At 45.7% G+C, this 12932-nt stretch overlaps 1 protein-coding gene across 3 annotated transcripts in view; it reads left to right on the top strand.

Annotated features, from left to right (window-relative positions):
• LOC119965339 (solute carrier family 22 member 5-like) overlaps positions 1-12932 on the top strand; it is a 216447-nt gene that overhangs the window by 150888 nt on the left and 52627 nt on the right. For all 3 annotated transcript variants that reach the window (XM_038795968.1, XM_038795967.1, XM_038795969.1), the window contains exons 6-7: positions 8714-8814; positions 12157-12371. In XM_038795968.1, the coding sequence (XP_038651896.1) occupies positions 8714-8814; positions 12157-12371 (316 nt within the window). The remainder of the gene's footprint in view (positions 1-8713; positions 8815-12156; positions 12372-12932) is intronic.

Genomic DNA, 12932 nt, shown 5'->3' with positions numbered 1-12932 from the left:
TGAAGACAAATTGAAGTCCTAATTTCATGTATTTTAAATGCCCCAGGCCTGATATCTGTAATTTCTCCCCTAAACCTCTCTCTCTCCCGCTTTAAAAGGGCGGCACAGTAGCACAGTGGTTAGTACTTTTGCTTCACAATGCCAGTGACCTGGGTTTGATTTCTGGCTTGGGTCACTGTCTGTGCGGAGTCTACATGTTCTCCCCGTGTCTGCATGGGTTTCCTCCGGATGCTCTGGTTTCCTCCCACAAGTCCCAAAAGACATGCTTGTAAGGTGAATTGGGCATTCTGAATTCTCCCTCAGTGTACCCGAACAGGCGCTGGAGTGTGGTCGCTAGGGGATTTTCACAGTAACTTCATTGCAGTGTTAATGTAAGCCTACTTGTAACACTAATAAAGATTATTATTACCTCTCAGCTGTTCTAAGATCCATCATCGGGCCATCAAATATGAGGGTGCAAGGTTTCAAAATAAAGGGGTGTCCTATCTAAGCCGGAGGTGAAGAGGAATTTCTTCTCTGAGGGTTGTTAACATTTTGAAAATCTCTATCCCAAAGAGCAGTGGAGGCTGGGATTATTCACGCATAAGTAAGGGATTTCTGATCTACAAAGGAGGCAGGGGTTATGCAAGAGGTGGCGGGTGGGAAGATGGGAAAGTGGAATTGAGGCCACAGTCGGATCAGCCAAGCATTTGCTGAATGTGGATTAGCTTTGAGCAGCCAAAGGGCCTACTCCTTCTTGTATTTCTTATGTTCTTGCCTTTTTAATGTGGCTTGGTACCAGATTTTGCTCAATGTTGTCCCTGCAATGTGCTTTTGGATGCTTTACAATATTAAAGGTGTTCCACAAATGTGAGTAGCATTTGTTTCTCCCAGTCAAATCACATGCTCGAATGATTAAAATGCACATAGTGCTTGGAATAGGGGTGTCACTTTAGTCAGGGGGTCTTAGGAAGGTCCTGATAGACGGGGGGGGGGGGGGGGGGGGGGTCCCTTTGGTCAGAGGATCCCTGTGGGGGGCTCCCCCTTTCACAGTGGTCACTGTTGGGTATCCCCCTATCACAGGGGTCTCTGTGGGGGTCCCCCTATTAAGGAGTCCCAGGTCACCCCCGTACTTGGAAGGCTAGGGGGAGCACCCAGAGAATCAGTGGTGGGCGGGGGCTGACCGGCTGATTTGCAGTGGGGTGGGGTACCAGGGCCTATTTGCGTGTGGAGGGTGGGTGGCTGGCCACAGGATCTCGCTATTGGGCTGCCCGTTCAAGATGACAGCCCAATAGCAGGATCCCCTGGGAATCACTTGTATTCCAAGCCATGCATAAATTTGCATGATGTGGAACGCTGAGTTGCATCCCACTTTACGACCGCAAGATCGTAAAACTGATGCAATTTAGTTCCAGCAGGAAAACATTCTCTCCTCAATGGAGAATCCAGCCCTCAAAGTGGACCCACTCCTAAACAGCACGAGCAACGAAACCCTGCTGGCTCAATATGGTGAGGATTAAACTTCACTTCCAAGTAGTTCATGGGAAAAGCAAGACAAAGTGAGAGCTTTGGGCAGAGGGCAGAGGGCTCAGCCTCTGAAGCTACCCAGAAGGAAAAAAGAAGGGAAAAAAAACAAGAGCCATCAGAGCTAATCACATGGATAACCGGTCAACCGCATCCAACCCAAACCTCACACCTTTCGCACTATTGCCTGATCCATGCCAACGAGGGGGCAAGCCAACCAATCAATCAACATGGGGCATTTCACCTACCCCAGGGAAAAGCAAGGTATCTATTCAGTGCAGCACTCAGCCCATCCAAGTCCTCACACACCCAGGGGGTCGAATCCAGTCCACCAGACCCCCCTCGAAGGCACCTCCAGAAGAGGGCATTCCCGATCCCCGAAACAACTGAATACCAATTGAAGTGCTGAGCCTGGCCTAAACCAGCACTGTCCGAAATAAAAATAGAAGAAATAATGTCCCCAATGTCTCTCACACAACCCAAACCAATATCCCGCTGATGCTGAACCTGACCTAACTTAATCTTCAGTGTGATTTGGACAAGTTGAGTGAGTGGGCAAACCAATGGCAGATACAGTACAATTTGGATAAATGTGAGATCATCTACTTTGATAGCAAAAACAGGAAGGCAGACCATTATCAGAATGGCCATCAATTAGGAGAGGGGAATGTGCTATGAGACCTGAGTGTCCTCGTACGTCAGACATTCATGGTAAGCATGCAGGTACAGCTGATGTTAAAGAAGGCAAATAATATGCTGGCCTTCATTGCGAGAGGATTCGAGTACAGGAACAGGGATGGTTTGCTGCAATTATCCAGGGCCTTGGTGAGGTCACACCTGGAATATTGTGTGCTGTTTTGGTCTCCTTTTCTGAGGAAGGATGTTCTTGCCAGAGAGGGAATACAGCAAATGTTTACCAGACTGATTCCTGGGTTGGCACGATTGACGTGTGACCAGGGGGGTGGTTTAGCACAGTGGGCTAAACAGTTGGCTTGTAATGCAGAACGAGGCCAGCAGCGCGGGTTCAATTCCTGTACCGGCCTCCCCGAACAGGCGCCGGAATGTGGTGACTAGGGGCTTTTCACGGTAACTTCATTGAAGCCTACTTGTGACAATAAGCAATTATAATTATTATTATGTGTAGAGATTGAGTCAGTTAGGAATGTATTTGCTGGAGTTCAGAAGAATGAGGGGAACTCATAGAAACCTATAAAATTTAACAGGACTTGACAGGGTAGATGCAAGAAGGATGTTCACGATGGTGGGATGTTCAGAACCAAGGATCACAGTCTGAGGATACGGGGTAGACCATTTAGGACTGAGATGATGAGAAATTGCTTCACCCAGAGAGTGGTGAACCTGTGGAATTCGTTACCACAGGAAGTAGTTGAGGCCAAAACATTATATGTTTTCAAGAAGCAGTCAGATATAGCCCTTGGAGCAAAGGGGATCAACGGATATGGGGGGAGGGCGGGATCAGGCTATTGAGTTGGAGGATCAGCTATGATCCTAATGATTGGCAGAGCAGGCTTGAATGGCTGAATAGCCTCCTCCTCCTCCTATTTTATATGTTTCCATCCACCCAGTGCAAGGCATTACTCCCACTAACACAAGAAAAGAAACGATAACACTCCAGCCCTAGCCAGGAGGGGACCCCAATCCTGAGGAAGATGAACCATCAATTAAACATCCTGGGAGGGAAGATTGGTCCTCCTCCTCCAACCCCAAGAGCACCCCCCCCCGAAGCATGGATCATCTGAAACTAGCCTGATTTATCCTTTTTTGGTCCAAAATGGATAACCTTGTGCTTGCTTACATTGAAATCCATCTGCCACAGTTTTGCTAATTCACTTAGTCTATCAATATCCCTTTGTAATTTTACGTTATCATCTACATTGTCTACAATGTCACCCAACGTTGTGTCATCAGCAAATTTAGGATTAAAACTATGCACAAATCCCATTTTCCAAATTTGACTAATCATGAATTTGTTAAATCAGGTTAACCAACTGTAAAGACAATCACACCCAAAATACACACGCCAATGTTGGTAAAAAGACAGCATCAAGCAAACAACATGATCAATGAGGAGCAATGTCCAGGATAACAACTGAGCTGCAGGGCAGTGTTCAGGGTAAAGACATCTTCCTGGGCATACAAAGAAAGTAATTGCTAAGGATAAAACAGGGTCAACGAGTACTCTTCAGGATTTTTCAAGGATTCCAATGATCAAAGCACGGGGCACTATTACTTCCACCGTGCCGACTCATCAAAAAACAGGCGGTCCACAGTCTCGGCCCTGGCCGGGGGGGATGATTCAACACTTGGCTACCTCCAATGCCTCACAATGAGCATCAGAAATAGGACAGTACAGTACCAAAACAACCCCTGGCCATGAAGACAGGATACAATGTGCTTCCTTCGAAACGCCCTGTCTCCAAATTGAGATTGCCAAAACATGGCAGCCAATCTTTGAACTGACTCGGGAACTCTTCCACCACCTCTCACCAGGGACCAGGCTCAGTGGTGTGCCCCTCGGTCCTCCTATCCTTCTCCCAAACCCAGCAGGATGGACGGCAAGTCACAGAGCAGGAACTCAACAATACAAAGATGGGCCTTCACCAAGGAAAGTGCTGTCAAGTGCAAGAATCTCAGTGTGTGCCTCCAACGCCTCCATAAAATGTCCCGCAATTCATGGAAGTGCGCCCTGATCACATACACCTCAGAACTAAGGCATTCGTCCAGAACAACATTTCCGTTGGCAGCCATCGTCTGATGCACACAGCATCGGCAAGGCAGGAGCCCGCTAAGTAACAGCTGCGCCATTGAAAACAGGGCCCCACCCATTCCACTCCAGCTGCCACGAGAAAACAATTATTTTAGCATTTTGTCACAGCACTTTCTTGCAAGAAAACCAGCCAAATGCTTCTCAGGACATAGCACAAGCCATGCACCCCAAGAAAAGACAAATACAAAATGTGCAATAGGATGAAAAGACGTATTAAAAGATGAGGGGGGGGGGCGCAGTGTCAGATGTGTGCATGTCCTTTAACTGAAAGAGATGGGTGCACTTGTAAGATGTGTGCATGTCCTTTAACTGAAAGAGATGGGTGCACTTGTAAGATGTTGTAGCCCAAGGAATTGATGTGTTGGAAAAGGCTTGTAATGGCAGAACTAATGGATTTGCGAATATTCCACACCACTCAAGATTCATCTTGTGCAGGGACCTACATGAGCTGGCGCTGCTCCCCCAGCCTCCATGCATCTGCAAGGCAGCTGCGGCCAGGTAGATAGCAAGCATAACTGGCTGTGCTCCGAAATTCATTCTCTGCGGGGGGGAGGAGTAGAAGAAATATTAGTACATTGAGGATTCCCTTGGTTATATAGTCACCCTGAGTTGCACTGTTGCACCACCTCATCATGTCCCCCCCAACCACACCCCACCCCTCACCCAGCCCCTTGATGTGTTGTCGACCACACTGCACCCCTGTCCCCATCAACAAGTGGCACCGGGCCTGTGATGTGGGGAGCCTCTATCCTCACCACCCATTACTGTCAACAACAGTACCAGTGGCTGCCACATCCCGTGTAAGCGATAGGCTCTGTTACCCTTGTTCTGTTTCCTCCAGTGGATTATACAGCCGGTTTCATCACTGAGAGGCCCATGTGTTATCCCACTAACAGAGTGGCACTTGATTGTCCGGTAAAGAAGGTCACCGTGTGCCACCAATCGCCTCCATGCTCAGAGGCTTGTGTGTGGACAGTTCCTACAGATGGGGGTGAGTGAGGAAACTATGGGCAGGATTCTCCAATAGTGGGGCTATGTCCCCACGCCCGCGAGAAAACGGGCGCGAATCACTCCGGACCTTTTTCTAGAAAGTCCGGGGTGATTCTCCGTTTTAAAGGGGGCATGCAGGGCCCCGGAGTGCTCCACGCAGCTCCGGTTGCTGATGAGGAGCCCTGCATCTCCGTCCGAGCTCCCGTCGGGTGGAACCATACATGAACCACGCCAGAGGGAATTCGGCCAGTCGTTCGTGGAGAATCGCGATTGCGGCCCGGAGGCACGGAGAATCCCGGCCTCTGTGACTGCTGGAAGGCGAGCTGCAGTGTGATGTGGATCCTGGGTGTCACACACAAGTTGTGACAACCTGACCGTGGGCAGGATGGATGGGAGCAGGGGGCGCTGTGGGCAGACAGTGCTTTGAAATGGTTGGTGATCCTGAGGGGTTGGCTGGCTGATAATGTCACTGGTGAGGCCTCTGCCCTTGCTTCCCCTGCAGTGGGGCTGCGTTTCTGATGAGTGAACTGTGGAGTGCCAACACCTGGTGAGCCGCTGATTGAGCTTGGCCATGCCCATCCCGTTGTTGGGTCAGCTGGAGTTTGAGTGTCTCTCAAACTGAGGAGCGATGTGGATGCACTCCCAGATGATCAGATACTCTCTGAACCATTACTGGACATTGTGAGCAGTCATCAGAGTAAACAGCCAGGGCCCTATAAGTAGTAACAAAGGGGTCCATTTAAAACACATACTGCTACAATAACAGTCTGAGCCAGGCCACCCGATCCTGAGGGGGACACTCGAGTCCATGGACTTGGCACCAAGTCGTTGCCCACTGCTCTCTCTGGCCTGAGCAGCCACCTGACAATTTTGGAGAGTTTTTTTAGAGTTTTTTCACCTACTTGCTCCCCCTCAACAGCCATGGTTCCCAGGCCTCACTTTCAATACTTGCACCAATTAGCACCCATGTAGCTTCTGCCTAAGAGTGGTGTAGCATCGTGGATGGGTGGAGCATGAAGTGTCCAATTCTCTGATGATATTTAAATCCAGACAAATTATGATTTTGCAAGGACCTGCCGCTGCGGGGTGCAAAGTTCGATTTTGCATCAATGAGGGACCAGAGTGTGGCGTTGGAATCAGCGGCAGGTGAAAACCTCTATTTTTGAATTACCTGCAATTCTCAGCCCGATCACTATTTCCATTTCTGCCGTCGCAGAGCATTCAGCCCTGGATCTCTTCATGTTATGCTTGTGTACTCTAATAATCTCTCCAATGGTAGATTGAACTAACATTAGGTTAATTCAAATTTTTATTTGAAATGTCGTGTGTGTAATTTTAACTTTTGTGTCTGTTATTCACTTTTCTCTTTCCTCACCTTTGAAGTTAACAGACAGGAAAATCAGGCCTGGTGTGTAATAGGTGTCTAACTTGATATCGCCCATTGTACACTATTGTCAGGAGTTAAAATTATTTACATACAGTTTTATTCATCATATTTGTTCCGATCCCAGACCAGACCCCCAACACTGACTAGGATATTGTACAGAAACCCCAATATTTTATTTTAATTTTGTAAGACAAAGGATACCTTGCTCCAGAAAGCAATAGAGATACGGGGCTGAATTCTCCACCGTCGGGATTCTCCATTTTGCCGGAAGCCCGGGGGTTTCCTGACGGCGTGCGGCTGCCCCACAATGGGAAACATCATTGACCAGCCGGCAAAACGGAGAATCCCGACGGCGTGCTGCTCCAGAGCTCTGGTGCGGCAGGATGGAAAAACCCGCCCATTGTATATTAAAACAAACCAACACAGTATTAACTTATCTTAACATTACATCAGAAAATAGCTTACAATTACCCTTAAACAATGCTAATTAATACAGTAACCCTGAACTGCTATCTTTATTCCCACTCAAAAAACAAAGAAAGCCATCTCAGCTCTTAATCCACTGTTAACTACAGTTAGTACTCAAGAATACCTGTTTTGCAGGGATGTCTGTATATTCTGCTTTGAAAAGGAGAGATTTTGTGCCTGTGCCACTGCTTTAACAAAAAGACCCTAATTCTGTCAGAATCTTTTAATTGAACTGCGATGCTTGACATCTGCTCACATCTGTCTGAGCTGCTCGCAGAAAAATACTTTTCACTGTACCTCAGTACACGTGACAATAAACAAATCCAATCCAATTCAATCCAATCCAATCTCCCACCTGTACTCAACAAACACCACTTCAAAATGCTTTGTACCTTGACTCCTCCCAGTATACTTCATCTTTCCAAGCTGAACTATAATTAACTTCACACGGAATTCTCTTAATCCAAACATTCAATTAACGCAAGCTTTTTACGTTGCTTTAATTGCACCCCTGGCTCCCAAAATCTTTCACCCGAGGATTCTTTATAAACACTACTATCCCAGGCTTTTAACCCTTCCCACCAAACACCGAGAATAAAATGGGCTGGTTTTCCGATTTGAAGACTAAGTGCTGACGCCGGCATGGGAACAGTGGAGTTTTACGCCAGAAGAAACAGCGCAAAAGCTGCACCAATTCTCCATCTGGTGGGAGGCTAGCAGTCACGCAGCATAAATCCGGTTTACTGCCAATATGGCCGGAGAATTGGCGGGTCCGTGGCCGCCCATGCGCATGGCGACGACCTGCAGCGGCTGAGCCGCGCAGCATGGCGCCGGCCGCACAAGGACCCGGCCTGCTAGATAGTGCCCCCTGTAAACCCCCCCCCCCCCCCCCTCGCCACTCCCGGACCACCCCCCCACTAGTGCCCCCAGCTCCCGCCAAAGCCCCCCCCCCCCCTGCTCACGGAACAGCTCCCCCCCCCCCGGACTGTGGCGGCGCTGGACCGGATAATCCTACCCACTGCGAAATTCCTACATTGATTATAAGAATTTTTTTTAAATCAATGAATATGATGAGAGTTGCTAGATACTACTATTTCTATTGCTGTTTACATACTCTCATATGAACAAGGGATATCTGAGCTCTCATCCACTTAGGTGAGTCACCTTGCTCAATTTAAAATCATTAGACTCTCCTTACTTGTATATCTCAGTCTCGCACCAGTTGGTGCATTTGTTTTTGCATAGCCATTTCTATAGCTTCATCTGGGTTTTGAAAAACAAAAGGCAAGCAAATATCCCAACCACTTTGTTCATTCTTTCATGGGATATGTGTGTCGTTGGCGAGGCCAGCAGTTGTAGCCCATCCCTAATTGCCCTTGAACTGAATGGGTTGCCACACTATTCCAGAGACCAGTCATCCATATTGCTGTGTGGCTGCAGACTCATGGCCAGACCAGGCCAGGTATGGACGGCAGATTTTCTTCCCTGAAGCGAGCCAGATGTGTTTGTATGACAATCAACGATAGTCAGAGATATTAATACAAATATGTTTCAATCATGGTTTGTTTTCCTTTCAGCTCGAAGGTATGATGGCTGAAAATAAAAAATCATATGCAATTTTTCACTTGATTAAGACCAATAATATCCGAGTCATTACGATCATTGTCCTTCTCGTGTGGTGAGTATTTAATTGAATCATAGAATATTACAGCATTGAAAGAATGTATTTGGCGATCAAGTCTGCACTAGCTCTAATGCAGTTAGTCCCCTTCATCTCCCACTATACCCTTGTAACTTTTTCTTCTTCGAGTATTAATTCAGTTCACATTTAAACAATGCATTGAATTTATATCCGCTGTGCTTATCAATCAGTGCATTCCATATCCTAACCACAAATCTTAAACTAAAGCTTTTCCTCACTTGCCTCCTTTTTTTGACAAACGTCTTAAATCAGTATTTTAAAAATTCTTACATGGGACCTGAGTGTTGCTGGCTAGACCAACATTTATTGTCCATTTCTGGTTGCCCTTGAGAAAGTAGTGATGCGATGCCTGCTTGAACTGCTGCAGCCTGGATGGTGTGTGGCTTGGAAGGAAATTTCCAGGTGGCGGTGTTGCCATGTCCTTCTAGATGGTAGAGGTTGTGGGTTTGGAAGGTGCTGCTATTGGTGAGGTTCTCAATAGTCTCCCCTTTATGAAAATTTTTTTTTTTCCTTCATTCATATTGTAAGTTTTGAGTTTATAACAATGCAGAAATATGCAAAGTTATATTAAGTGTTGCAGTGTAATATAAAGAGAGGCACAGAATAGGGGTACTGGTTTGGCGTGTTTCCCTTCACATGTATTATCTTCTGGATCAATGAGGTTTCTCTTACTCTGAGTGGTTTGGAGATGGTCAATATTTACTTTTTCTTAAAACTGTTTATTTATACTATTTACATCCAATTACATTATTCTCTGTAAACAGTGTTCTGCAGTTTTTCCCCCATGGAGCCTGTTGGCCATCTGCCTCTGATGTCATACTTACATCATGGTTGACATCATTGCGTAATTAACATAACCCTTTACCTCTAATCCAAATTATCAGCTCAAAACTGTTGGCTTTTTGGCTAAACTAGTTACCCAACATTCCCACCTCATATTCTGTTTCAAGTTTTTATCAAACTCTGATCTTGCTCTCCCCATCTCCAAGTCACTTTGGCCAAAGGCTTCAATCCCCCACAGTGTTCTCAACTCTCTTGACGGACATATGAAATGAAATGAAAATCGCTTATTGTCACAAGTAGGATTCAAATGAAGTTACTGTGAAAAGCCCCTAGTGTTTTCCCTTATCTCCTCCTTGGAAGGCAAACACATTGGTGGAGTGGGATCTGCTTTTCGTGACAGCTGGTTCCTGGGCTGTGACCCTTACATTGAACTAATTGTAACAGCAGTGAAAACCAATTTGTAAAAACTGACTCAGGAGAGAACCCTCCACGATTTAAACAATGACAAACCCTCAAAAAGGAAGACAATAGACTGAAATTCTCTCTTGTATCTTCTTCTGTATTGCACATTGAGTCATGAATGAATCAGGTAGATAGAGAAAATGAAGACCAACTTGAAAATACAGCAAGATACGAGGAAAAGAGGACTTCTCTGCGGCATTTAAGGTCGGTAGTGATATCATTTAGGGGAGGCAGTGGCATAATGGTATTGTCACTGGACTAGTATTCCAGAGACCCAGAGTACTGCTCTGGGGTCCCAGGTTCAAATCCCACCATGCATTTGATGAAATTTGAATTCAATAGAAATTTGGAATTAAAAGTCTAGTGATGACGATGAAACCGTTGCCGATTGTCGTAAAAACCCATCTGGTTCAATAATGTCCTTTAGGGAAGGAAATCTGCCACCCTGGTGTGGCCTATATGTGATTCCAGACCCACAGCAATTTGGTTGACTCTTAACTACCCCTCGAGCAATTTGGGATGGGTAATAAATGCTGGCACAGCCTGCGATGCTCACGTCCCATGAACAAATAACAAAAATTTCCATGCTTCAGCACCAGTTCTGCTGCAGACAATGGGATCTCAGAGTTAGCAGGAGAATTTATGATCTAACCGTCATCAACAATGGAATAAACTTCTGAATTGGGATCTATGGCAATTTCCTGAATAGTAAGTACTCTTGCTTGTGAGGTCAACATCCGTATCAGGGACTGTTACTACAAGAGTGTCAGTAGTAATAGGAAAGACAGCTAGTAGCAATACTTCTCCAGATATTTGCTCTGTAGCCAACTCTGCCATCTCATGCTGTGACCATTTCCTTTGCTGTGGTATAGTGTCTTTACACTCCTGTATGGCCGTATCTCCACATATGTTTGTTACACCTTGCCTAATATGTGAATCGTCCTCTGTGGCTTGATCGTGCTGTGCATGTGACGGCTAATAGTTGGGATTTTCATTCAAAATTCTCTTTTAGGTGGTAAGACTTCTCCAATTAAGCTCCATTTACTGCTTTTCCAAGGTACTCTGTATCTTTAACATTCTGTAGTTTGGGCCTCTGCTTCTTTACTAAAAGGAAATCTTGAGTGCATCCATGATTTGCTGATAAGATCCAAGTGTGGGCTCCAGCTTACATTTGTACAAGTTAATATGCTCTGAACTTTCAGCACTGGTTTGATCCAATTTGGATTTGTGCGTTTCATTCTCATTGGATAACTTTCTGCTGACTGCTTGCAGTTGCTGATACATGCCATCGGTAGACGCAGTGAAACAAGTAAACAAATTCACCTCTTTATTACCTTCTTCAATAAAGGAATGATTATGCTCAAAAGAGACAACAAAGGCTTCACAATCATTGGCAGTGGAGTCAAAAGAATGTAGCAAGGTCTCGGACGTCTTCTTCTTCCTCCAACAGATTGTGAAGGCTATGGCGAACGCTGAAGAAAAAGAGTGCCCCCACAGCACAGGCCCGCCCGCCGATCGGTGGGCCCCGATCTCGGGCCAGACCACCATGGGGGCACTCCCCGGGGCCAGATCGCCCCAAGTCAGATTGTATTATGCATGTGAACTGGTGGAAATACTTCAATAATTTGAAGTGATAGTTAAAAATATATCTTTTGCGCTGAGGGAATGAGATAAGGAATTCACTCAGTCTCAGCTGGATAAACAAGAGAGAGCCAGCATGCTGTGCCACCCCTTTAGAATGTTAGAAATCAGAATGGAATCATACATACAGATATTGTATTCAGCATTTGAATTTCCAATTAAATTCCAATGTTGCTGTTTCTCAGAGGAGAATCCAGGTGGGTTCTAAAATTAGCAGGGTACTCAGGCAATGTTCCTGTTTACCGTGTAAAGTGTACCGTGTAAAGTGTATGTTGAACGGGTCTGCTGCCTCCGACCTTGGTAAAAACATAATACGTGAAACATATGAATGAGAAACAAAATCCGATTAAAACCAAAATGTAAAATATGGAATAAGAGAGGAAAGTTTTTTAAAATTGTTTTTACAAATAGATGTTTCCTTTTTTTTTGCAGGATGATTTTGGCAATTGGATATTTTGGCCTGTCTTTGAGCACACCCAATCTCCATGGTGATGCATATTTGAACTGCTTCTTCTCGGCTGTCATCGAAGTTCCGGCCTACATTGCATCTTGGCTTTTTCTTCAGAGATTTTCTCGCAGGTTCAGCCTTTCAGGCTCATTTTTTCTCGGTGGAGTTGTCCTTCTGTTCATCCAGCTCATACCTTCAAGTAATTTTTTTACAATGTAGCTAAAATTGTCTCAACCTGGCTTTTGTTAAATGTTTTAAAGCAGCATTTTATGATAAAATTCCCTTATTAGATTTCAGCATTCCAGCACACACTTCCACAAACTATTAAGACTCAACACCTCATCCTTATAACACAGCTAAGATCAGTTTCACTGATCAATAAGTAAGACCACTTGTGGCATCTGGTGGTACAGTAGTTAGCACTGCTATCTTCCAGCGCCAGGGATCAAGGTTTGATTCCGGCCTTGGGTGACTGTGTGGAGTTTGCACGTTCTCCCCGTGTCTGCGTGGGATTCCTCCGAGTGCTCTGGTTTCCTCCTGCTGTCCAAAGATTTGCAGGTTAGGTGGATTGGCCATGATAAATTGTCCCTGAGTGTCCAAAGGTTAAGTATGGTACGGGTTGCAGGGATAGGGCAGGGAGGGGGCTGAGGAGGGGTACTCTTTCAATGGGTTGGTGCAGACTCGATGCAGACTCCTTCTGTACTGTTGGGATTCTATGATTCTATGATGATTCTTATCTTAATATCAGAGAATAAAGGTT

The sequence above is a fragment of the Scyliorhinus canicula genome, chromosome 4 (assembly GCF_902713615.1).
Source record: "Scyliorhinus canicula chromosome 4, sScyCan1.1, whole genome shotgun sequence".
Lineage (NCBI taxonomy): Eukaryota > Metazoa > Chordata > Chondrichthyes > Carcharhiniformes > Scyliorhinidae > Scyliorhinus > Scyliorhinus canicula.
This window is presented reverse-complemented; position numbering and strand designations above follow the sequence as displayed.